At 40.0% G+C, this 27860-nt stretch overlaps 1 protein-coding gene across 1 annotated transcript in view; it reads left to right on the top strand.

Annotated features, from left to right (window-relative positions):
* The window catches only part of LGR6 (leucine rich repeat containing G protein-coupled receptor 6), a 170938-nt gene that overhangs the window by 29147 nt on the left and 113931 nt on the right, over positions 1-27860 (top strand). Inside the window, exon 2 of the mRNA XM_089518559.1 lies at positions 26711-26782. Within this exon, the coding sequence (XP_089374685.1) occupies positions 26711-26782 (72 nt within the window). The remainder of the gene's footprint in view (positions 1-26710; positions 26783-27860) is intronic.

The following is a 27860-nucleotide window of genomic DNA, read 5'->3' as shown; positions in this document are numbered from 1 at the left end:
AGGAGTGTACCATTTTTTGGCATCTATGTAGGAAATGAGATTCATGGCAAATGCCAAATACTATCCAACTGAGATGGTAAATACTTGGCCTGGCAAAAAATATAAGCTGTCTTTGCCCAGAAATTGGGTTATGGCTTGCCCACCATAATGAATTTACCACCTACTTTGTAGACAGGAGGCTCTTCTGTTGAGCTCAGCTTGCAGACTGCCAGGTTGATACCACAGTTCAAGAGAGAAGAGTCCAAGCTTTGTACAGTGTATTTAGATCAATTTGGTTGACATCAACTGACAATGTGATGGGACAACTGGAAACATGCAAGCAATTGTGTGTGAATGATAGGGGAACATTAGCAGAAATATAGGGAAATTGTGGGTAGAAATTCCTGCTTTGACTATTGATATAACATTGAAATATCTGATTGTCACTGACAGTGGGATTAGAATGCTGCACTAGAGAGGCATTACGTCTGACCCACCAGTGATCTTCCTCTTTATTAAAATATTTGTATGCCACCAATCTCCTAAGAGTGGAGCTAAACATAGCTAATAATCGTCCAGACAATATTAAAGTGATAACAAATTTAAAACCTCCCTTTTACAAACAAAAACAGAATCAGGAATGCCATCAATTTGGAGCCTGTTCCTTTCAAGTGATGTTTGCCAACTCTTAATTTTAATAGCTTTTGACCTGAAGCCATGTTGAAGAGGGGCTAATCTGGCTAAAAAGGGATGGAAGAATCTGCCTAAAAAAGGATGGAACCTGAAAGAATCTGGTGGACCGGGGGAAAAAACAGTATGAAATCTGGGTGGCTAAAGTGGAGCCAAGATAGTCTGGTGGATGATGGATAGGCCTGGCAAAGGATAGAGTTCACTCACTTTTCAGACTCTCAGCCTTGCAAAACAGTTATAGCCATGACAGAACTGGTGAAATACTGGCCAGTTGACATTGTTTGACCTGTCTAGACAAAACTGGAATCAGACATGCTATAGCTTCATACCAGGGGTGGACAACTTACAGGGCCTGGGAGGCTGAATTGACCATTCAGGGACACTGGGGGGGGGGGGGGGCTGGATTCCATTTGCACTCCTATCCCCAATACATTTGAAAACCCATTTTTTTCCTCCAAAATGCTTCTTGTTGTTCTCCTGTTGCAAAAAAAAAAAAAAAAAAAAAAAACAGTCCTCATGGGAAAACTACCTGCCATACACTGATGAGATCATAAGGTATGTGTTTGTGTGTGTGTGCATGTACATGTATGTATATGTAGCAAAAAAATGGATAGGGCATCATCGAAGTCTCACAAATAGCTTTGTGGGCCACATGTATCCCACAGGCCACATTTCCCCTAGCTTGCCAAGAATATATCAAGAGTACCCATCGTATTATCCTCTCTTCACATTCCCCAAAAATATGGATCATTCTAACAGAATTTTGGTAGGAGGGGGACCTAATTTAGAATCTTCTCATAAACTGAGACTCTAAACTTACATATCTTACATAGCTTGTGCATAAGTCCATAGCAATGTCTCTGGCAACTGTCTGTTCTCAGTAGTTCTAAGAGAACTACAGAGACAGGTACATAAGACAGACACTGCCTGGCTAAATGACTCCAACCCAGAGAATCTGCAGGCTTGGCGGTGTTCTTGCATTCTAAAGATAGGGGAGATGTGGGCTGTATTCTCAAGGTATGAAAACAAACAAGAGATATGCTGATAAATTGTACTATAGAAAGTTAGTGTGTTGCATTCTTGAAGTTAGCAGCAGTGACATTCTAAGTGGTCAGGAAAACAGTTTGACTGATGAGGCAGTTCTTGGCAATCTCATCTGAAGTATTAGAAACTGGAGTACCATATGCAGGCATCATGAACACATAGCTGATGTATGTTTGTTTAGAGAAGAAGATGTAAGGACTGAATTCATAGGATCAGCTCTCCTAAATGGAGCAAGCATCAGAGAACTCTGAGTGAGGTCCTTTTCCCCCCTTTTTTCTTTTCTTTTTTTGGGACTTGGCCCAATATACTGTAATTAGAGATAGGACATTTGGTTAGATGGAGCCATGGTGTGACCCAGTGGGGATGTTGTTATGTACTTATAATTAGGAAAATAACAAGCTGTTAAAGAGATTTATATAAATTCTTCATGTAGCTACCCTTTTTGAAAGGGCTTTCTAGATCCTCTGTGTCAAGCTTGCCCATGGCCAAAATATATCCAGTATCTTAAGTATAATTCACATCATTTTCCCATTAACAGTCAGAAAGGAACAGTTCATTATCAGTAATGCCTTGCGCATCCAGCATTCTAGTAGCATCATGACAGCTGCAATAGGAGAGCAGAATCTATTGTATTAAGGGACAGTACTAGAAATCCCCATGCTGCAATTGGTCTTCTGGCAGATCCCCTTCACTTCTTTATTTCAGTTATCTTCACAATGTCTGTAAGGAAAACTGGATGCCTTGGGCCTGGCATTTATCAGCCACCTGTTAAAAAATTACTGTGTAAAGTGCCAACAAAATTATCAAGAAAATGAAGGATCTTCTTTGGGGGGGAGGTAAGCATAAAAGAGATTCCACCTCAACATTAGGAGGGCTGTTCGACTGTGGAACACACTCCCTCCAAGTGTGGTGGAGTCTCCTTCCTTGGAGGTCTTTAAATAGAGGCTGGATGGCCATCTGTCGGGAAGCTTTAATTAAGAGTTCCTGCATGGCAGGGGTTGAACTAGATGGCCCTTGTAGTCTCTTCCAACTCTATGATTCTATGATTCTAAGCACCAAGGAATTGTTAGTTTGGGGGGGGGGGGGGAAATAATGGTAGGTGGGTCAGTGGACAGAGCTTTATAAAATGATAAATGATAAAGAGACTATACACAGAGATCCCTCCCCTTATATTAATATACAATACTAGAAATAGAAGTGTCTTTCAACAAATGGATAAGAAGCAGACTGGCAACAGGCAGAAGGAAATAGCATAATAAACTGATAACATGATGTAGGTTAATGAGATGATTATAAATGTGTTACAGTGATGACCAAGGGCTCAGTAGGTTTTTTTAAAGGATTAGACAAATGCAAGGAATTAAGTCTATCAGTGTTTATCAGCAGTGCAGTAATCAGGATATGAACATCAGATCCTGTGAACATTGTGAAGGAAGAATGCAAATAGATACTATCTGAAGCCAAAAAGAAAGCTTCATAGGATGACAGATGAAATTCTTCAAAACAGTTAAGTGTAGACAAGAAGCAAAACTAAAAGGTGTTAGGAACAGAATCAGAATCCCAAACACAACTCTTCAGCAACTTGTATGCAGGGACAAAAAGAACTGTACTATAATAGTTAATGGAGAGAAATAGAAGACAACAAAAAGGCATAACAAGAGGCATTTTCCACAATGTCTGAGAAATCAAAGGAAAATTTAAATCAAGAGTGGGGATGCTACATGACCAGCAGGAGAACACAATACATGATCAAGAAGAATCAAACAGATGATGAAAGCAATATACTGAAGAACTATATAGAAGAGGGGAAAGGATGACAGATGCATTCAAGGAAGAACCATTTGAGGATGAACTCACAATTTGAGAAAGTGAAGTAGATGCTATGGCACTTGGGTGAAATAAAACACCAGGAACAGATGGTCTGCCAATTGAGTTGTTTCAGGCTACAGAGACAGAATATGACCATATATGGATTGAAAAATAACAGATGTCCAAGTTGAGTTTAGAAATGTAAGAGGCACCAGGGATCATATTGCATTGGACAATGGGATGAATCAAAGAATTTCAAAAGAAAATCACCCTGTGCTTTATTTATTTCTGTTTTTTATTTATTTATTTTATTTATTTATTTATTTATTTATTTATTTATTTATTTCAAGGGTTTATATCCTGCCTTTCTCCCACAATGGGATTCAAACATATCCAGTTTTATAGATTATGGCAAAGCCTTGGACTGTGTAATTCATTAAAAATTATTAATCACTCTTAAAGAAATGGGTGCACCACAACATTGTCCTGGTATGTAGCTTATACTCTGAGCAAGACATCACTGTCAAGTCAGGATATACTGTATGGAAACAAAACAGTTTGCCATTGGCAATGTGTCACCTGTTTAATTTACATGCTAAACCTACCATACAGAAAGCTGGATTAGACCTGGAGGAAGGAGATGAGAAAATTGGAGGAAGGCTAATATATGCTATTGACCTAATACTACTAGCAAAAAATAGCAAAGACTTGGAACAACTTGAAAAAAGACAAGGAAGAAAGTGCAGGGTTATAGTTTGTTGGTTTGTTTTTACTGGCATGATTTTATATACAAAGTTCAATAAAAGAGAATTTTCACTAGCTGCTTTTATTTACTGGCCCTTATCATTATTTGTTTTATTTCATGATTACTATTGAAAATAATGTTGTTGTAGAAGGAGGGTGTGTTAAAATGATCTGTACCATGACAATCTTTTTGACAACATTTTCAAGAAGACTCAAAAATTGAGGCATCTATGTAGATATAGATATAATGTTAATCTAGCAGTTTTCATTTATACCAGGAGTGGGTCTTTTGTATGGCTGAAGGCCAAGCTACCCCAAATAATTTTCATTCCAATGGTGATAGTTTATGATCACATATCATTGCTGGGAAAATCCCTTTTCACTACAGCAACCATGAGGATTGCAGCTAAAATCAGAGGAAACAAGGGAATAAAAAGATTTGCTCCTCAAGGCAGCTTTCCATGTGTCTCTGCCATTGACCTTCACAGTGAGATAAAATAAGCCAAATGTGAGCATCAGGGAAAACTTCTGTAATCTAGCAGTCCAGCCATCCAAAGCACCAGCATATTAATTTTTTAATTCTGGCCAGAGGCTTTTTTTTTTTTAAGTTCCTGATTAGAATCCATTACCGTGGCCTCAGTCGTCAATCTCCAACCCTTTGTTGCCTCTCCCACCCTATTTTCAAGCAGTTTCCTACACTGACCATGAAATGTGGACCACTCTGCAGGGTAAGTTGTTGACTATCCATGTGGGTCCATTTTGCTTCTCAGGTGCAGAAATATTTTACCTCTTTAGGGATATTACACTTCAGTCTTTTAGGGCCCGAACAGACAAGCCAAAATAAAGCTGCTTCAGGTCACTTTGAAGGTATGCTGTTTAAATGACACATGCATCTTAAGAGGCCAGAAGCTGTGCCAAAGCTGCGCTCTAGTCTTTAGGACTGAAACATAGCTTTGGCATGGCTTCTGGCCTCTTAGGACGCATGCAGCATTTAAAAGGCATACCTCCAAAGTGACCTGAAGCAGCTTTATTTTGGCCAGTCTGTTTGGGCCATTAGACTCCAACACTTTAAACCAACAATACATAGTAGTGACATCTAGTGGTTACTAAAGAAAAGTGTGGCATGAAACACTTCAAAGAACATCGTAAGATAAGGCAAGAATATTATTTTGTCGTTCTTTCCCTGGAAGAAAAGAGTTTCAAATGTGTTAATGTTGTGAGGTTTCCAATTAACATTTGTTTTTGTTAGTAAGAACAAAAATATGGAAAGCTACATGTTCTGACCTTTTAAATGCAACATTTGTGTTTAGGGAAATGCTGTTTTCCCTTAAACTAGCATGATCTGGAATGGGACTCTGTGAAAATATTTTAGTTATTATTTGATATCTGTTAAGGACACAACTTCACCCTATGCACACACCATTTTGCTGTCTTTTAAAATACTTTACGTTATTTTGCTTCAGTCAGACTTCTTCTCGAATACTGTGTCCTGTTCCGGGCATCACAATTCAAGAAGGATATTGGCAAGATGGAACATGTCCGGAGGAGGGCAACCTCTTTGATCAAAGGTCTGGATACCAAACCTTACAAGAAATGACATAGGGAGCTGAGTATGTTTAGCATGGAGAAGAGAAAAGTGAGAGGTGAAATTACGATAATCTTTAAATATCTAGAGGGCTGTCATGTAGTAGGTGGAGGGAGTTTGTCATCCTCTGCTCCAGAGATTACAATGAGAACCAATGAATTCATATTACAAAAAAAGATATTTCCCCTAAATACTTAGAAGAACTTCTTCACTGTAATAACTATTTGACAGTGGAAAAGATTGTCTTGGATGCTTGTGGACTGTCCTTCTTTGGAAGTCTTGAAACAGAAGTTGGATGGGCATCTTTGAGGAGGTTGGAGTTCTTTCCAACTCTATGATTCTACATCTGTGCTTGTTTAGCTACTGTGTGAGCAGTTCTTCTATACCATTCAAGTCCAGGTGCATCAGCCCTAAATCCCTAGATTGTATTAATTCATGTAGTTTGGAGCTACAGCAGTCCTGAATCCTTTATGTTTGTAGCTACAAGGCATTGTACATGGGATAATGCTGGAAGATTATTTGCAGTCTTTAGCAGTTTCAGAACATGGCAAATAGCTAACTCAAATATGGTGTCAGAACATATTTCCCCTGATTTTGAAGAACTGCTGGATAGGCCTGAGGAGCTAACTGACTCAAAAATAATTCTGGGCCAGGGAGTTGGTATCTGAACCTGAGATGTGTGCTGGATGAGATGAAGGACTTATCTAGAAAGGTGGAGGGGCTTCCTTCTCCGGATGTCTTTAAAAAGAACATGGACAAGACATCCACAGCCACTGAGAAGGCTCCAGTCTTCACCAGAGGTATCTGTGACATTGGTGGGCCTGAGGAGAAGCTCTCCCCTTAGGATCCTAAAATTCTGGCAACCTTCTATAGAAAGATGAAGTTTTTTAGATAAGGCTTGTCAGTTTGATCTGTAGCATGGCCCATGTAATTGTTGTTTGGGAATTTTTGCAATGTAAAGGGCCATCTTACTAGCTTGTGGTGGGGTAGTTATATATTGATTATATTTATCTCCTGCGTCTTCTCCAGGAAGCTCAAGGCAACATGCATGGCTCTCCCTCTCCCTCTCTATCCTCTCAACAGCCCTAAGAGGTAGGTCAGACTAAGAGAGAGTGATTAGCTCAAGGTCACCCAGTGCTGAGTGGGGACTCTTAGACCTCTTGGATGGGATCATCTGAAAAAGAGATGGATTTGCTCTCCCAACTGATACTAAAATAAGTAGTAAGAGCTAAGTATGAAATTCTGTAGGAAATAGGATCTGTGATGCCAGCCATATTGCTTGGGGAAAAGCTAGCTATCCATCCACATGTATTCTCACTTTCTCGCTGCTGCTGCTGCTGCTGCTTCTTCTTCTTCTTCTTCTTCTTCTTCTTCTTCTTCTTCTTCTTCTTCTTCTTCCTCTTTCTTCTTCTTCTCATCTTCCTCCTCCTCCTCCTCCTCCTCCTCTTCATGTCAGCGTGTCATTTTTTCCCCCTGTAGATGATGGATCTGTTGTTTTTACTCTATTCTGCCTGTCCTTCCAGATGGATTTATGGCCTGTAATGAACTAACTATTGATATATTTTTCTGGTGCCTTTTTAAAAAAAGTCACTTTGAAAAGGCAAGTTAACATAAATAGAATGTGTCTGGCAGGCCCAGAGGGTAGTGTCTTTGTAGCTGAGCTTTTAACATTTCTCTGCCAAGCAGCATCTTAGAGCTCAGCAGCATCTCAGGAGAGTCAGTGCTTTAGGATAAAAGCCAGTTCCAGTCAAGACTTTGCACTCATTCACCTGGACCTGAGCCAGGAACCCACTGCCCATAGATTCCAAGCACAGAAGACACATTTCATAGAGACATGGAAAGTATGACTCAAGACTGCTTTCTCTCATTAAATTATTTATTTGATTTGATTTTATGTATACCCCGCCTTTCTCTCAAAATGGGACTCAAAGCTGCTTACAATGTCAGTTAAAATAGCTAAAACAATATGTGGTACACAAGTTTAAAAAGTATTAAACAGTCAATCTAATTAAAACCTTGATTAAAAAAGGATTTTAAAAAAACCATAAATAATTTATTACATATTAAAACAACATACTTGTTGCACATCCTTCCACGTCAACCAGTTAAAGGCTGAGGGCCATTGTATGTCTCCCTGGTGCATGTGTCAGTCCTGTCCTTTTATTGGAGAGACCTTAGGTCTGTGGTAGAGCCCTTACTTGGCATAAAGGAAGTCAATTCCTGGTGTCTCCATTATTTTAAAAAGACCAGGTAGAACCTTTTCTAGAGATTCCAGAGAAGCTTTCCAGTCAAAGAAGACTATACTGAGCTGGCAGCTTGTCCTTGTGTAAGGCAGCTTCCAGGACTGGCCTTGCCATTAGGCAGAATGTGGTGGTTGTCTCAGGTACAAGTGTTGAGAGAGCATGGGTCAACAGCCCATGCCCAGGAGGGAAATCCTTTTCCTAGGAAAAATATTTCCAAGTCCAAAATTTTAAACATACAATATTCACCATCACATGCTGAGGAAACTGGTTTCATGTCTAGCAGAGACTGCACCATCAGGATTGGTTGGAAACCAATGACATAACTCCTCACAGCAGTTTTTAAATATTTTCATAGTTGATGGTCCTCTTCCTTTTCTGCCTTCTTGGCATAGTTACAAGCTTAACTGAGTAAGAAAACATAACAATACTTTAAAAATATGGAAGTGTAGCTAGCCCAGCTGAAACATTGTAGGAGGGGGGAAATTAAACTACTTTAGGACTGTCTGGATTAGTCTAAAGAACTGTGAGCTTTTGCAACACAGCTACTTGGGTTTTACCAGGTTCTGCTGGTTGTTGTTACTTCTGTGCCCTCTCATTTTATTCTTTTGAGGAGAGGCTATTTATACAAATTAGTTGGATCTTCCAAAGATATTTAAAACCAGGGCATAATTTTCTGTACTGATTGAAATGGAAAATTTTCTCCTCTCTGAATTATTATTATTATTATTATTATTATTATTATTATTATTATTTAAGTTAGAGTTATAAAGCAATAGTGCCATTTAAATGAGGTAATATAGTACTAGAACTCATTTAAAAAAGAGGGAGAAGAAGGGTACATTTTTTGTTCTGATATGCCTTGGGACTAAAACATAGCCCACTTAACAGTGGGAATAAAATGTTGCAGCTCATACAAGAAATTGCCAGGAAATAGTCTAACAAGAAATGTTGTGTGTGTGTGTATAAAAGCAAGAACTAAAGAAGAAATAGCACATCATCCAGCAACTTCACCACACATTTGTCCTATCTGGAGGATTCCTAAGTCAGCTTTTAGGATCTTTTTTATGCCTTTATTTTATTTTAATTTCTAACTGATATGTGTGCAAAAGGTATTTCAAAAGGAGAGTGAAGGCCAGCTTGAGGTGCAAAAGTAGAAGAATTTTCAACAAGTCTTGATTTGCTTATATGTATTAAGCACTCTTTTCAAAAATATAGAGATATAAACACTAGAGAACTAAGTAATTATTCCTTTATTGAATAATGATTATAAGATTTTTGCTATGGTATTAGCAGATAGGCTGAAAACTGTTTTGCAAGATTGTATACATGAAGAGCAATGTGGCTTTCTACCCAAAAGGCATCTTTGAGATAATACAAGATATGTGTTTGATATTTTAGAATATGTAGATAAACACAACATGGAGAAGAACAGATGGATGCAGTGTCCAGCTAACCTGTCTGCTACCTTTGCTGAGTAAACAAGGACTGAATTGGGGTGGATATTGCGGCAGCACCACAAAGCAATTTATTCTCATAGCACCTGTCCCCAGTCCCTGCCCTCTTGGCCTTCTTTGGTTGCCTCTTGTCTTCTAGTCTGTCAGATGCCACCCAGACCCAATGTTTGTTTTCCATTTGTGTTAGCCCAGGAAGTTAAATTACTAGACAATGTGCAGACTCACTGATGACTGGAAAAGAAAGGGAAAAGATTTACTGCAATGGGTGGGTTGGCCAAGGGGCACACATTCATTGCTTTAGAAGCCGCTCTCATTGTCCTGACTTTTCAACAGCCAAGAAGGCATGTATAGACAAAGAAAAAGAAAAAAGGAATGAATTTCTAGTTTATTATGGCCAGGAGATAGGGGTGGGATTGAGATGTGTGGAACGGAATAAACAGAAGTATCCGGACCCCTCTTTGATAGTCTGTATCTATGCTTTCCTTAGATCCTGAGTTGATATGTGCCATTTTCTAACACAGAGAGAGAAGGTATCTTCTTGGGTTCCTCATTGTTTTGACATAATTGATGAAGTATCATTTGGGAAGCACTGGGGGCCATTCTGCATGATCAAAGAAAGCAAGCCTCAACGGCATTCTAGGCTTAATACACATCTCTTTCAAGAGACAATAGAACTGTATATCGTCCCTCAGGTAATGGAAATGGAGTGGATAGGCTTGTTACAGGGAGCAGGGGATACCTTTGTTCCAGAGATCATATTCACCTGTTTATAAATAGGGAGGAAATGGGAACAAGTACTTGAAAGACTACATCCTGTAAAGAATGAATTGAATAGACAAATGATAGGCAGATAACAATCTTTGTGAAGACATGGAGCATAATGGGGATGGGGGGGGCACTACTGCTATGAGCACTTGTATTTTTAAGCATGACAAGAATATACCCTCTAACATTTCACAGATTAAAACTGAGACACATATGGCCAATCAGCATCAGAGTGTGTTCAAGATGGGAAACATTATGAGCAAGAAGATACAGCTAGGAGAGGCTGCAGCTTTTTCCAGAGCCTACCAAGAAGGGAAAAACTGCACTCTCCTCTTCTGCCCACCTTGCTGAGTTAACTGAGTGCAAACTACTTTTGTGCTTTGAAGTCCAGTTTGCAACAATTGAAGGAAGATGAGGACAAGGAAGGAAAGTGGAAGGAGGAGAGAGAAACCTGGACTCTTTAAAAATAAGTGAGAAAGTGAGACAACAGAGGATTAGTTGGGACTGTCTCTGCCAAATCAGGACAGCTGGAGGTTATGCAAGAATTGTCCTGTGTTTATGTGGTATAGAGGAGAAGTTGTAGTAATTATGCTTCCAGCATTTGTGAAACTATAGTCCAATCAATAGCTGTAAGCTTTTGAGGGTGTGTTGGGTTTTCCAGAGCTATAGAATCCCACAGAGGATCTGGGCACCCACCCCTCCTCTTTACTCACATCTCCCACACTCTCGCCTCCTATCCACAATAAACTGGGACTCCATTTTTATTTGCCTTTTTTCCCTTTGCCGCTACATGCCTTTTTCAGCAGTTGTAATTAATTCATTTCCCCAATAACAAAGGCTAGATTGTATGATGATTGCAACCTAACAAGGAGTAACTTCCTTCCTTTATTTTGCAGTGTAATTGTGACTTTTTCAGTTACTTTTTGAATTACAAAAAGGGGCCTCATTAACTGGTGAAGGAAGAAACAATATCACATTATCCAGCTGCCAATTCATGCAATGCTTAGTACTGCTGCATTGTGCTCTGCTGTGGGTTTTGAACTGAAGACAACATGAGTGGGAAGCAGGAGTGTAACTACTATCTGGGGGCAAAATGAGGGCATTGCCCTTCCAGATATGATGCCTGGCCCCTGCAGTGAAAGTTTCCTTTGGTCCCCATTGAATATTGTTCCCACCTGCCTAGAACTCTTCTATCTACAGTGTTCAGATTCCCTTGGAAAGTCTCTGCCCTTTTTCTTTGGATGCCTAAACTCTGTTTCTAAATGTGCAGTTGATGTTTTACATTACTGCGGTCCTAGAAATTGGGGGACTGAGGGACTCATGAGAAGAGAATTTGTATTCTTTGGAAGGGGGTCAATGCCTTCAATTTTCCCTGCCCCCATAGGTACACCCCCAATGGGAAGAGACAATATTGTATGTCACAGGCCACTGGCTTTTTAGCATTCATGCTAACAGGCCTGCTTCAGTTATTCCTGAGAAATGCAGTTTCCTTTAAAATTGCATCTATAGCAATAACTCACTACTGGGGGAATGCTCAGAACTATTACCGCCAGTCAGTAACTTTATACAAGTAACATCTCAAGGTCTGTGTTTTTCTGATAGTAAGATGTACCTAAAGCACTGAAGAAATGTGTCAGTCCTGCACAGAGGAACAAGTACAGATTTAGTGTTGTTGTTGTTATTGTTGAGATTGTCTGGCATGGTTCTAAAACAGATGGGGTATTATAATTTAACTTTCTGGTCTCTTGGAGACATGTCAGCTAATATGTTGTCCATGTGAATGAAGTTCAGACACTTTCCTGATCCACATTCCTACTATTAGAATGACCAGATTCTTTTAAAGGGGGATAACTTTAATTATTGTGTAGAAGAGGAAATCTTAGCCAGCAAGGTTGTCATGCAATCTGGTCCTACATAAATGCTCCTTTCTACACAGTTTCAAAGGATGTCACCTTTTGAATCTGACCACCCCAATACACGTCATCAAACAGAATAATATTTTCAATGAACAATACTGGATATGGCCAGCAGGAACTACTGGGTTCATACAGAGCATACATAAACCCTACCTTTCTTTCTATTGGCATTACTTCACATATCTAAATCCTTAATGAAGGGATTACTCTCAATTAACCTGCTCCTGTTCTTTCAAATTAATCCCATGTACTTTATTCTGAAGTCTGAATGCAGTGGGATTTACTCCCATGCCTAGGACTTGTGGTTGGGATTGCAGCCTCATAATTTACATTTCATATGGAATTCGTATACTCCTCCTGCTGTGAGATTAAAGAAACCGTCATTCTTTAACGGGCTCTTCCTGTGAAAACAATTGAGAATTGCTTTATATCTTTCAAGCAAGAATGTTTAAAAACTACTTTGGGACACACTGGCTGTACTTTTTAAAAGCAGAAAAGTAAATCCCATTTCGTGTTCCATAGAGATATCTGCCAAAACTTTTCCCAGTATAAATCACTGGAGTGTTAAGATCCATGCAAACTAGTTCACACCTCTGGGTGAATTATTGCTTTCTATCCCTCCTTGAATGGAGTTATGTATGTTTTCAGTACTGGAGCTAGGGGAGTGCTCCTTCTCTTACTTATTTTGGCAGACAATGCAGCGTCTGGGAGAAGAGTGGTTTTAAAAGCCAGGCTAAGGCACCATCTCACTTTTTAAGCAGGTGTCAGATTATGACATGGTTTTCCCTTCTCGGAGTAACTGCTCTGCAGATGTCTTGTTACTTCTAAGGAAAGTGAATGGTCTGGAAACCATTTGCCTAGACACTTAAGGCTGCCTTGTTCTTTGCAGTCTGTCAGCTTCTTTCCCTGCTGCCCTCACCTGGACTTTTCTTGTGTACTTGGCAATACTGCTTGTAGTGCACTCTATTTGGGGGTCCATTCCCCTGCTGAAGTTGCTTTTATCTGCCAAAGCTCAGAGAAATCTCAGGACTGCTTCAGTTCATCTGAATAAGGAACAAAGCTTTGCAAAAGTGCCGCAAGTCAAGCTTGGGATAAATGGCAAGGCAGGGCATCAAAGAGCGGAAAGCTCTTGGATTCTTGGCACAAAAGTGGTCAGGAGCACAGGCTTTGAACTGAAAAAGAAAACACAACACACTGTAGAACTGCTTTGACTTTAAGCAAGCAGCTACAAGAGAACATCCCCTGCCAACACATACCACTCCTGATTTTTTTTTTCCAGCAGTTGCCCAAAACATTGTTGACCCCTTGCTGTAGCCAGCAGCCAATCATTTTGGTAAATGCTGATGGGAAATACATCCATAAAAACTTCTACTTAGTCTTATACATTCCTGTTGGCATCAAGGGTTTAATACTTGTCCACATATTGGTCTGTCTTTATCTGCAATGCAGACTCTTTGCCCCAACCACCTCAGGTGCAAAAAGTGCTAAAAAGGAAAGGGCTTTTTTAGTGTTGGCACCTAGAATGTGAGATGTTCTCCTCAGCGAGACTCACTTAACTCATCTCCATGCTAACCAAAGCCATCTTTATTATAACTGGTTCTTTAACCATCTGCAAATTGTTTTTATGCTTCTTTGATTTCTTTTTTTTCTCTCTACATTGACTGCTTTTAGGCTGCTTCTTTAAACTGACTGGTTCAAAGTACTTAAATGTTTACTTTTTCTTTCTTTGCCAGCATCACCCAGATGTGGGATATAAGCCTATACTACAAAGCAGATGACAAAATTAAAACTGTTATAAAGGAACTCCATGCCTCATGAAGATAACTAAGTAGTACAAGTGGTTAGCATGAACTTATTAGAATGACAATCATCTTCTTTCAACTCTTGACACAAGAATAACAGACAGGTCTTCTTCTTCCCATAACGCCTTGGAAAGGCCTCTGAACTCTTTATTTCCTGTTACCACTTTCCCACAAAATGATATGTGTAAATCTTTCAATGGTGTCTAAATGAGTAACATCGTAGAAAAACAAATGCAAATTTACTCTCTCCCAGTTATACAGTTGTGACTGCATGAGCTTCATGTTCATAAGCTTTCTTGAGTCTCAGTAGCTAGCTTTCTCCCAGCACTATAATGAGCATATTTACTATATTCATACCCTACAACATTTCACAGATGAAATCTGGGACATACATGACTTAGCAGCATAATGAAGAAGAAGAGACAAACTTAGTGAGACTACCACTGTTTACTTTACTGCCACAGTTTACTGGTAAGAGCAAGATTCTGTTGCCTCTTGTCCTTCTGTGCTACTGAGTTGCATGTAAATTACCTTTGCATTTTGAACTCAGTTTTCAACAACTACAATAAGTTGAGGACAAAGGATGAAACTGAGAGGAGGAGAGGAAAACTGGGACTTTTTAAAAGCAGCTGGAAAAGTAAGATGACAGAGGATTGATTGAATTGTCCTTCCAAATGGGCCAATTGAAGGGTATGCATTCAGAATATATATATATTTAGATCTTCTTCTTTCATTAACACCCTGATCCTGAACACTTGTGGCTCTGGCTGAATCTACACGAGGGCTGTATTCCAGCTCCACCACATAGTATCTTGCCCTGGTTTGACCTTTACTATCATAGATACCTATATTAATATATTCTGAAATCAGTCTGGAAAACCATAGCAATACAAGGGAATGTTTCTACTGTGTATATGTGCTCCCTGATTTCTGTCTGGCCACAAGGACACAGCAGCATCCATGTAAAAAAGTGTCATTTTGCTGGTGCACAGATGCATGATAGCTCTAAAAAAAAGTGCCATGATGATGCCCCTTGTGCACTGTGCTGTTTGGGCGCTGCACCTGAGGGACATCATCATGGTGTGCATCGTGTGTACGGGCATGCGCCAAGATGGCGCCTGGTTGACACAGTGAGGGCTTGGAGTGTGCAGATGCTCTACCCTCACTGCGTGTACTCTGCACAAACCTATTATCTCCATGCCATTTGCCATGATGCTCCATGATTTCAGAAGATCCTCAAGTGTACAGTATGTTCTAGCACTTGGAAAATTTACCTTTCTGGACTGTCTCTCCCAGATCCCTGAAAAAGCATGGACAGGAATGCTGACCAAGGGATTTTGAGAATACTAGCTCCAGAACAGTGTTAATTCAGTTTGCAAATGACATTGGCAAAGCTTGTTGGGCCACACTGTTAGCACTCAGGAACAGAGAGTTTTTAAAACTTGCAAACTATTTCCCCACAACCACCTTACTGGTAGTGAAGGGATAAAACTTGTGGGCAATAGCAGCTGTTTGTATAACACAACATTCTGGCAGTGAATGCTGTGGTTGTTGCTGTTTTCACCAGACCACTCCCTGCCAATCTACCTTGAAGCAGTTGGCAAGAGATCAGAGGTAAGGTCCTGCCAGAACTTTGTGGAATGGACAATTTGCTTTTTTATACCTACGTGAAGCTCCAGAAGCCATGTGGGGGGGGGGGGGGCCAAAGAGCGCCTAATCTCTTGAGCTGTTAAAAATGCAATACAGAATTGTTCAGGAAAGCCAAACTATTATTCATTTGAGCCAGGTGCAAATTACTGCCTTTGTGATGAAAACACCACTGTCTGTTCCTTTGACACTACACAATCATAGCACTATGATTCCACTTTAACTGGCACCATCCTATGGATTCCTAGGATTTATAGTTCTGTGAAGTATTTTCAATTATCTGGCACAGTACTAGTGCTACACCAAACTACAAATCCTAGGAATCCACAGGTATGTATAATATGAAACAGAGATGGAGGAAGTCAGTGTTCAAGGTATAAAGAGATGCAACACTTTGCCACGGCTATTTTCACTCAGCAGTTTTTATTCAGCAGGTGATACTTATAGGATTAGCCAGCTGTGTGCACACTGATAACATTGACTAAAGTCAGTCTGTATTGGCTTTTGGCATGCTACTGTTAAGCTCTCATAGAGGCAAATACCTAAGCCATCCTAGCCTCTGCAGTGTGAATCCAGTCCCCACATACTTTTCTAGTAGAGTCCCAGCACCTTTGACTCTGTAAATAAGGCAGATCCCTCAAAAGAGAAGGAGTTGAAAGGGAATATAAAACGATAATGAGCTCATCACATCACTGATTTTGAATCCAATGTGGGGGATGGTAATAGTCAATTAAAATATTTTTTAAAGAGCATAATGATGGTAAATAGCGGTTAATAATTATATACACTATCACAACATTAATTCATAGCAACTGTTATTATAAGAGTTTGGAATATTTTGTAATCTTACATACTGTTAATTTCCTCAAGCTGTAGTGCAAACATAAATTTTTGATTTAAAAAACAGTTCAATAAATCTTGTTGATATTACTTTCCTAGTCACTTGAACACCTGCAGGCACTCTCCTTGTCTTGAACTCTTTTGTCCTCATGTCACCAAGAATGTTTCCTTCCTGCTTTATACAAAATTACTTTCTTTTCCTTTAAAAAAATGTTATGTATTGTCTTATTTTCCCGTTTTGAGACCAGAGACTTACTGAAATATGCATGCAGAGAAGCTTTTACATAGATAGAGGTCAGGATAGAATGCCAGCAAGGATTTAAGTTGAGGGCTATAGGTTTCCTCTGTGGTTGTCATCAATCAGAAACCAAAGGAAGACAATTCCAGAACTGGAGTGCAACCATAACAAGGCCAAGTTTTAACTTAATGATTAAATTAGATCTGTGGTCTGTTACAGTCTCCAAAGAGAGGACAACATAGCACCACAGCTGGGGCAACACAACAAAAAAGGCTCCTACATAGTATATTGCCAACATGCTCCTACATAGCATATTGCCACTTGCAGACAGAGGAAGGTTGATCCTGTGGATCACTGAGGAAGGAGATGGAAATCTTAGGCGCTGTACAGATGGGCGGATATGGCGCCCTTGTCACGTGCTAGGGGTTGGCCGAGGACACAGCGTCCATACCGGCCTCACCCCTAGCATGTGGGGGGCATCAAAATGGTGGCGCCCTGTACACATGGGCGCCACCATTTTGACGTAACAGCCATGTCGCATCCAAACAGTGTGGTGCAGCTGTTACGTCTTGGCGCTGCTGAAGGGCACTTGTGGCGCCCTTTCAGCAGTGCCGAAAGGAGCTCCAAAACGGAGGAACTTCCATTAGGAGGAACTTCCTGACAGTAAGGGTTGTTTGACAGTGGAACACACTCCCTAGGAGTGTAGTGTAGTCTCCTTCCTGAGAGGTCTTTAAACAGAGGATGGATGGCCATCTGTCGGGGATGCTTTGATTGTGATTTCCTGCATGGCGGGGGGGGGGTTAGACTGGATGACCCTTGTGGTCTCTTCCAACTCTACAATTCTATGATTCTATGATAAGCACCAGCTTGGCATTGGCTGCTGTAGCACCTGGCCTCTGTATTCTGGAGAATGTTGTGAGAAATGGCTTTGAACTATAAATTCTTTTCTCAGATGCATCGCACAAGACACATCAAGATGGTGCTGCTCATACATATTAGGGTTTGGGAGCGTGCGGTTGCTGCATGCTCCTGAGCCCTAAAATCACCGCTACCATGCCACAAAGCGCCCATTTGTACCCAGCCTTAAAATAGCAGTTTAAGGGCTGGCACAAACAAGCATGTCTTGATGCTTGAGCTTTATGGCATCTCCTGAAGTGGAAGAGTGGAGAAGTACACATGTAACACATCCCATGTTCTCCAGCCCTATCAGGCCTGCTATGAAGTAGTGAGACTTGTTTTCTATCTTATTTTGCAATCTATTATGTATGTATATGAGAGTTCTTAAAGCTTTTTCCCAGGTTTCCCCTCCCTTCTATAACATAATGTTTTCAGAGAAGTGAGAGACCACGCACATACCGTCCAACTGTCCCAATTTGAGAAGAAGAGCCCCAGTTAATTCTCTGTCACCTCACTTTCCAGCAGCTTTCCAGCTATTCTCTCTTCTCCTGCTTTCAGTTTTTGTCCTCAACATACTTTGGTTGCTGCACATTGAATACAAAATGCAAAAGTAGTTTGCACTCAATTAACTTGGAAGGGGAGAGAGAAAAGAGAAGAAGGGACAGAATGTTGCTCTTCTAAGCAGACTTAGGTAAAAGCAAACTGCTATGGCCTCTCCTAGTTTGTGTGTTCTTCATCATTAGTAACTGTTGCCATCTTGCCTACGCTTTGATGTTACTTGGCCAAGTGCATCAAGGTTTTCATCTGTGAGATGTTGGAGAGTTTGCACCAGTAAAAGGATATGTGGGATCTATCTCACATGGTTTAGGGGCTCGCTCATAGTTTGAGAGAACAGACGCAATGGCATGAAATGTCAGAACCAAGGACCTGCTCTAATTTCTCCTTGTGTTGGGGACAACAGAGGGCTTCTCATTTGCTCAGTATGAGCAATGGGGTTTGTATGAATAAACTTATTTTTCACTAGACTGTTAAAGCTGTCAGGAGGGTGCAAAGGATTAAATAGGTAATGTGATTGACTTGGAAAGAATGTACAGTGGCTAGAATTTTTGTGCATGTTGTTTTCCATGTTATATTAATAACATTCATATTTCAGAGATATAGTTTGGGAGAGGCTGAAATATGCTTTTAAAAGTTCTATATGTGAATAAAATACTAGTGTGCTTACTTAGTATGTTATATTTTGCATCTATGTTCATCTGTGCAGGGCTCGGTGTAAAATCTTTTTTTTAAATGGTCACTGATGAGGCAAGTGTTTATCAGAAGGAAGCTACCCCCAGGCTTCTGGCATTCTTAAGGAACATATCTTCTCAAGGCAGAAAACCATCAGTGGACTGTGTAAGCTATTGGGGAGGGGTGGGGGTAGATGTAGCATCTTTCTGCCTTTTAGGCAGAAGGAAAAAAACCTAAAAGCAAAAGTAAAAAGAACCTGTTTATGGGAGGTGAATGACATCAAAGAACTTGAATTAAAGAGCCCCTTGAGGGACAAATGAGTTATGAAGTTAGACTCTGAAATCACATGTGATTCAGTTTGCAGGAACTTTTCCTTAATTTTCCAGTGTATACAAGTTGGGAATTCTCACAGCAAACAGAAATGAAGTAGCTGACCTGTTTACACTACTGAGTCTGTGATGAAGGCTTACTCAGCTGTGTCCCTCTCAGTTCTTAGTGAAGCACCAACACAGAATTGCAAGCTGGGAAGAGAAAATATTTGAGGTCTACAGGGATTCCATTTCCCTCTTGAAAATTCCAATCTTGAAGTGCATTGGTTTTGAGTTTTTGAATGTACAGTAGACAGTAGGAAAAGAGCAGGAATTCTGTAGTGTCCTAACCACCCCACTGACTAATAATCTCTGCGAGTTGGTGGAGGTGATCTGAAATTTACTGAGGGCCACTAAGCTGATGGTTCTGAACAATGTGAACATTCATACTGAAGCTACCTCAGGTCTTCAGCTGCCCCAGAAAAGGCAGTTTCTGTATAAATGTCAACATGCTGAGAGACATCATAATGCCATAACCATACCCTTCAACATTTCACAGATGAAAACCAAGATACACATGGACAGGCAACATCACAGTATGTTCAAGATGCAAATGTGATTAATGAGGAACAATATATAAGCTAAGAGAGGCTTCAGCAGTTTGCTTTTTCCAGAACCTACTGGAAAGGAGAAGATTTCACCATCTCCTCCTCTATTCTCATTCCTGCTGAGTTAATTGAATGCAAACTACTGTTGCACTTTACCAAACTGGGATCTTTGGAGGGTATGCATAACACCACAACAAGCCTGGGATTGCAGCTATGTAAGCAGCTCAGAATTTGGACTTTGTTGCTCAGCATTTTAAACCAGTCTAGCTTGATATTGCTTCTGCCCTCTGTAGAATGAGGAGCCTCTTGACTTGCCTCTGGAGTCTGATAAAACCTGAAGGCTTTGATGAGATTCTAAGAAATACTGCTGGAAATCTGTTCCTTGGCCCATACCAAGATTCCTACAGACTTCGTTATTTCCAGTGCCTAGGCTAAGGGGTGAGATGGCCTCAGTATGCAAATGGAACCTGTTCTGTCTCTCATATTCATCTGAGTGAGGTGAGTTAGTGGAAGCACTGAACCATTGTCTGGAATTGGTGATGGACTGAATGAGTGGAAGTGAAAAGAAGAATGATCTTGAACAGCTCTTACTGTCAGGAAGTTCTTCCTAATGTTGAGGTGGAATCTCTTTTCCTGTAGTTTGAATCCATTGCTCCAGGTCCTATTCTCTGGAGCTGCAGAAAACAAACTTGCTCCATCTTCAGTAAGATATCCTTTCAAATATTTAAACAAGGCTATCATATCACCTCTTAACCTTCTCTTCTGCAGACTAAACATCCCCAGCTCCCTAAGTCGCTCCTCATAGGTCATGGTTTCCAAACTTTTCACCATTTTGGTCATCCTCCTCTGGACACACTCCAGTTTGTCAACATCCTTTTTGAATTGTGGTACCCAGAACTGGATGCAGTACTCCAGGTGAAGCTTGACCAAAGCAGAATAGAGTAGTACTATTACATCCCTTGATCTAGAAGACACTATACGTTTATTGATGTAGCCTAGAATCACATTGGCCTTTTGAGCTGCCACTGTTGACTCATGTTCAACTTGTGGTCTATTAGGACCTCTTGGTCCCTTTCACATGTCAAGCCAGGCATCCCCCATCCTATATCTCTACATTTCATTTTTTCCTGCCTAAATATAGTATCTTACATTTCTCCCTGTTGAAATTCATTTTGTTAGTTGTGGCCCAGCTTTCTAATCTGTTAAAGTAAATTTCAAGTTTATCCAGTCTTATGGGGTATTGGCTACTCCTAATTTGGTGTAATCTGCAGATTTGATAAGTATGTCCTCTATCCTTCATCCAAACCACTAATAAAGATTTTGAATAGCAATGGGCCCAGGACAGAAACCTGTGGCACTGTGCTAGTCACTTCTCTCCAGGATGAAGAGGAACTCTTTGGGTTCAGTTCCAAATCCACCTAAGAGTAGCACTGTCTAGCCCTCCTTTTACTAGCTTGATTGCAAGAATAATGTGGAGGATCTTGTCAAAGGCATTACTGAAATCGAGATGTGCTACATCCACAGCATTCCCTGCATCTACCAAGCTGGTAATTTTATCAAACAAAAGAGATAAAATTAGTCTGGCATGATTTGTTTTTGAGAAACTGATATTGACTTTTTGAGATTATGGCATTCCATTCAAAATGCATACAGACTCAGTTTAATGATCTGCTGTAGAATCTTTCCTATTGTTGTCAGGTGGAACCATTATTGTTAGTTTCATTATGATTTATTATATTTAATATTAATATTATTTTATTTAGGGCTGAAGGATGGGGTATAAATACCATAAATAAATAGATAAATAAATTATTTGTGGCTGAAATTCTGTTGGGGACTTATATCTGTGTAAGTGAACTGATGTCTGTGAAAATTAGAATTGGGCAATTCCCTAAGAGCTGTATCCAGTAAGGGGCTGCCATGGTGTTACTCTGTAGAGGAGCCAGTAAGTGACCAATGGTCATCATGATGGATGCACAAATGGACTAATGCTTATTGATATCATTGTGCCTCAGGACTCTGACTAGAAAGTGCTGATGTGCACCAATAGAGTCCCGTTCACATCTGGACACTCTTGATATTGTCCTGACACATATCTGCAATTCACTAGCAAGGTTTCTTAGCACCTCTGTCACATAACTAAGTATATGTAAAGTTATGTAACATAGACCATAGAGAGGATTCCAGCCACCACCACCATCATAAAAAAATGTTGTTTGAGTTGTTTCATTGAACAGCAGAATATAAATATATAGAAAAGAAGTAATGGTAGTACTCCTGTAGAGAGCCAACAGGATGTAGTTGTTTGAACATTGGACTATGCCAAGAAAACTGCATGATAGGTTTGCCTTAGGGTTACCATAAGTTGAAAATGACTTGAAGGCACACAGCAACAAGAAGTGCTTCTATGCAAGATTTGAGCCAGCTTGGAACAGTGGCCTTTCTACTGCAACTTGAAGCTTGAAATGGGAAGGAAGAACTGAGAAAGAAAAGCAGATGTTCTTTTTCACTCTCTTTGTACTCAGTAGAAACCTTTTGTTGTTACGATATATAGTCTAATTGGCTACCAGCACAAACCTGAACATTTTGTTGCTATCTATGGCAGGGCACGGGGAATTTCTAAATACTGCGAAACGAGGTAGGGAAAGTAAAATACATGTACAGCAAGGAAAAGAGAGCCTGCAAAATTACATGTTTTAATCTCTAGGATGCTGTAAGAAAAGGATGGGCAGTGCCTGGTTCAATGATGTTTTTGTGGGGTTCATCCCTCCTGACTCTTAGTACTGCCCTTTTTCTGGTCAAAAAGAGTGAGCATCTATTTTTGAGAAACAGGTAGTATTTTAAAATGTTAAATGTGGGGAAAAGAAGCTGCAACCTGTCTAAAAAATCAGGCTGCATGTTCCCCTCCCCTACATTTTCACTTTTTCAAAAAATAATACCTGTTTTCAATTTTTTCATCATTTTGCAGTCTGCTCTGGAACCCAGAGGATGCTGCCACAGAAGATTGGGCCCTAGATCCACTACACATGCCCATACTTGATGTGAGCTGTTATGGGCTCAAGCAGACTAATTTCACCTCCTGCACTTTTCTCTGCTTTTTCACCAGCTACCTCAATATTTCATAAACTTTGGAAATCAGTGAGCATCAGTCCATGCTAGAATCTGTGGGCATTTTAAATTGTTTTCCCTACAAACTCATATAGCCTTCCATAGCCAGAGGTTCTTTTGACTGTGTCAAAAATATTCTCTTACATTTGGGTGGCCCTATCTTACTGCCAAACAGAGAGTTATGGGACCACACAAGGTCAATATTACTGGGAATGATGCCCATCAGTTGTTTAGTTGGATGCTACTGATAGTCATATGAATTGGGGATGCAGTCCACCACACCCCATATTTTTCATCTCTTAATTTATCACACTCCATGTTGTTCTTCTATTGCTTCATTTTTCAGTTACTGCTGCCTTGTTGAAAAAAGATGCACATTTTTGCCATGATTATTGTGGATCAAATATTCCTATCTATTATTTTATTCCCACTTTCCTGTAATATTGGACTCCTCCTCCATTTTAAAAAAAAACAACCAAATATTTTCCAATAAATTATCGTCTTGTAATTTTTCACCACTCTCAGACAAAATACACCATAGCCTGGCCATTTTGTTACTCTTAAATGTGATAGCTGCAAAACTGTTGAAACAAATTATGTCTGTGTTTCAAGTTCCTTTATCTGTATGCTGCATCAAATTTATTAGGTGCACTTTCTTTTCTTTTCTTTTTTCTTTTCTTTTTTCTTTTCTTTTCTTTTCTTTCTTTTTTCTTTCTTTCTTTCTTTTTTTTTCTTTTTTTTTTTTTGTACAAAAATAACCCACAACAACTAAAACTGCAGGTGTGTAGTTCCTGGAGGAAGATATATCTGCATACAGAAAACTTGGGGAAATTATTCTGGGGCAGCACTATGACAGACAGAAAAGAAATGTGATAAGGAACGACACAAAGAGGTTTTGACTATTTATCTAGCTCCCATCTCATGGACAGATCACCTTGTGGTCTCACAATACAGCAAAAAACAACAAAACCAAACAAAACCCCACCAACATTATATACCATCAAGGTATACAGAGCTGTCCAGGCAGTGAGACTTTCAGGATCTGGCTCCGTGTTTGTGGAATAGCCTTCTTTGCACTTCCAGTTGGATGAAGATCTGGTCTGCTTGAAGTCGAAGGGTTGAAGGGTTGAAGACCTTCCTCTTCAATTCACCAGATTAAGTTGCTGACCATGCCTAAAGTGGATAAGATGGGTAGTGACTGATGATGATTTTGTTTGTTTTTATTTTTTAACATTTTAGTATTTTAGCATTTTATAATGTGGTGTTTTATTTTCAGTTTTGATTGCATATGGTCTGAAGTACCACCCTTTAGTGGAAAGGGCATTATAAATAAACATTATTATTATACAGGCTATGCTGAGATTGTGCAGCATAAATCTTTACACAGTAGATGGGTGTGGAGTAAATTTGAGAGCCAGTGTACTTTAGTCGTTTGTGTGTTGGTCTAAGACTCCAAGAGACCAGAGTTCAAATCCTTGCACAGCCAGGGAAATATACCAGATGACCTTGGACATGACTCACCAGTCTTAGAGGGAAAAGTAACAAACCTCATGTGAAAAATCTTTCCAAGTAAATACCATGGAAGATTTGCTTCAGAGTTGCCTTAGGTTCTAAATGACTTCAAGGCACACAACAAGAAGAATAACTCTCCACATGCAAAGGTATACATTAATTGTGCTACACAATCCTTCTATTGAATGGAAATGTTGCACTGCTGAACCAAGACACCAGATGCACAATTAAATGTGCATGTGCACCCTTCTGTAATGTGTGTACATACACAATCAATTCCACTTCTTCAACCTTGAACTCTATGTGGCCTTTTCACATCTGAGGGGGAAAAAGGTCCAATTGCTCCACAGAGGAACTTACACATGTGTCAAACACTGAGAAGATTTCAGCCTTTATATCATAAAAAGAGTATATAATTGACAGTAAGATCAGCACATGAAAAATGGGATAAAACATATATAAAGCAACAAAAAGTTAATTAAAGGTTCTAAAATACTGTGAGATGCTATTAAAAGCTAAATATATTCTAAGAGGAAGGATTCAGGACTTGTGCTTAGTTCTCACACTGACGTATAGTTTCTTCCCACATCCACACCTTTGTTGCCAACAGAAATGTGGGATGGGTAATAGAGGAGGAGTGATACAGCAGCCAAAAATCTCACCAAAGCAACAGAAAAGCAAGAAGTTTGGAAATTGCATATTAAATGCAACAACATTACCAATCTATAACTTGTCCCATGGGGGGCTGGGAGCTGGATGAGTTATAATGATGTTATTATTAAAAATCAGCATAATAACTGGAGAAAATGTTACCTGTTTTTAATTCAAGGAGTAGTGGGTTTAGTCATATTAAAGTTGTTGGGGGTTTTGGAAGCAATATTTAAAAGCAATGTACTTCTAATGACAAATGCAACAAGTTTCTTTTGACTGGCAAGCATTGATGTCATACTTGAAATGAATTCTTATGAAAGAGAGGAAGGAATGCTCCAGACTGAAGAGACAGATTCTACTTTCTACTTTTGGTACATGAGCCAGAAGGAGAGTAAATCCCCTCTATTTTTAAAAATTAGAATATTTACCCCCATTCCTATCATGTACCAGCCATTTCATGTTGTTAATTGCTTCAATTATGGCAACCCCATGAATAGGAGACCTCCAAGTCACCTTGTCATCAACAGCCCTGCTCAGGTCTTGCAATCCAAGGGCTGTGGCTTCCTTGATTCAGCCTATCCACCTGCAATATGGACTTCCTCCTTTCCCATACCTTCCACTTTACCAAGCATTATTGCCTTTTCTAATGAGTCATGTCTTCTCATGATAAGTCCAAAAGACAACAGTCTCAGTTTAGCCCTCTTGGCTTCTAGGAGGAATTCAGGCTTGATTTGTTCTTGAACGCATTTATTACTCTTTTTAGCAGTTCATGAAATACACAACCCTCCTCCAACCTTGCATTTCATATAAAGCAATTCTCTTCCTATCAGCTTCCTTCACTGTGAAGCTTTCACAACCATACATAAAAATCAGAGGTATTATGGCATGGACAGTCCAGACTTTAGCATTCAATTTGATTGTTAAAAGCATTGTAAATAATGGGAACACTTATATATTTTTAGTGTAAAAAGTAGTGCTTTTGTATGAGCTGGCAGGCAATGCATATCTCCTAGGATTACTTGACAGTAAAACCCTCTCTGAGCCAACCCAACATATTTTGTCCTACCCCTATGACACCAAATCAAGATACACAGTACCTAAACCCTTGCATTTTATGTTGCTGTACCTGAGGCAGATGCTCTCACAAATTCTTCTCCTTCCTGTCACAAACAGTAAATTAAATAAATATGTCTGTCCCTGGCTTCCACTCCACCAAAAGCATCTGAGGAAGTAGACTGAAGTCTACAAAAGCTCATGCTGCCAACTTGTTTCTTTCAGTTAGTCTCAAAGGTGCTACAAGATATGTCTACATACTGATTCTACAGACTAACATGGCTATTTCTTTGAGCAAATTAAATAACTAGCTATGTGTCCTTCATGACACCCAAAATCTGCTTCCTTAGGTGGCTGTCCCCTATGCCTGATAGCAGGGCCCAGTCTGCATGGCTTTATTCAGAAAGCCTCATATTCTCCCATGATTGAGAAAACTCAATGTTCCTTGCTTTCCTTTCCTTTCCCTTCCCTTTCCTTTCCTTTGGCCAGAGGCTTTCTTTTTCCAATCTATTTTTGGAAAGGTATCACTATAGTGTATTATAATTGCTCCAACATCTGGTTTCTGTTTTGTTTCCTTTTTGTCTCAGAGATTTGAGCATGAACAACATCAGTGAACTGCTCCCTGGTGACTTCCACCACCTGCGCTTTCTAGAAGAACTGTAAGTATAGCTACTTTTTGTTTTTCCAAATTGTAAGGCAAGGTGATATTCACAGTGGAGATTATCACATGAAGACGGGATTGCTCCCTCAACCTTATCCCGTCCATGACCCGAAATAAAATGATAGCAAATCACTTTCACATGAAAGCGTGCTGAAAAGCACTTTCAGAAGTCATGCTAATAATGGCTGATGGCTGAAAGCACTTTTCAGCCCACTTTCATTTGAAAGTGATTTTCACAATAACTTTCACTTCCCGGGTGACTGAATGACAGGTTCAGTGCGCTTGCATGATCACTTTCACTGGTGCTTTCCTGCCGGGTCATGTGTGAAAGTCCTTCCCATGATCGGGTGGGAAGGATGGGACAGGGACGGGACAATGACAGCCCGTCCCTCATGTGATAATCTCCAGTGTCAACTGCCAATAATTGGTACATTTTTTTTAATTCCTTACTGATTTCTTTAATTTAAGTCTCTCCAACCTGTCCTCACCAACCCTGTACTTTCTCTTTACCTCTACATCTGTGTTATCTGATCCAAACTGATAGCACTCTGTTGCACTGGAAACAGTATCAAGGAGGAAAGTGAGCATACTGCTCAGAGAATAGCCATTCACTGTTTTTTAAAAATAAAAGAGATTTATATTCCCACTAAAGTATGTACCTAGTATATTTGACTCTTGGTGTAGATCATTTTTTAATACTACCCCCCCCCAAAAAAAATCTCTTTAACAATGTTTCCCAGATCTGGTGGATCTGTAAAGGGAGATAACTCACTTTTCTGCTTGGTCAACAGAGCTATCAGACCCAGAAGGCAGCCCAGTCCCACCAGTGGTCACTGATAAGGTTGGGCTGCCCCTGCCAGCCTGTAGCTTTTTAAAGGTCTGGTGGAGTTGCTGGGAAAGTGGGAGAGGGAGGAGACTTGCTTTCGTGCCTGACCAACATTGCCAGGAGACCTGGAAGGCAACCCCTTTCTATCAGCCCACTGGGTGACACACACACCCCAAGCTGTCACCAGGTGTGGTCTGAATCCCCTGTACTTCCTAGAGGCCCCTAGGATTTCATCACCTCCAAGGCACAC

The sequence above is a fragment of the Sceloporus occidentalis genome, unplaced genomic scaffold (assembly GCF_023333645.1).
Source record: "Sceloporus occidentalis isolate IW3139 unplaced genomic scaffold, rSceOcc1.0.p SCAF_3, whole genome shotgun sequence".
Lineage (NCBI taxonomy): Eukaryota > Metazoa > Chordata > Lepidosauria > Squamata > Phrynosomatidae > Sceloporus > Sceloporus occidentalis.
The sequence above is the reverse complement of the archived record's forward strand: the minus strand, read 5'-3'. Positions and strand labels throughout refer to the sequence as shown.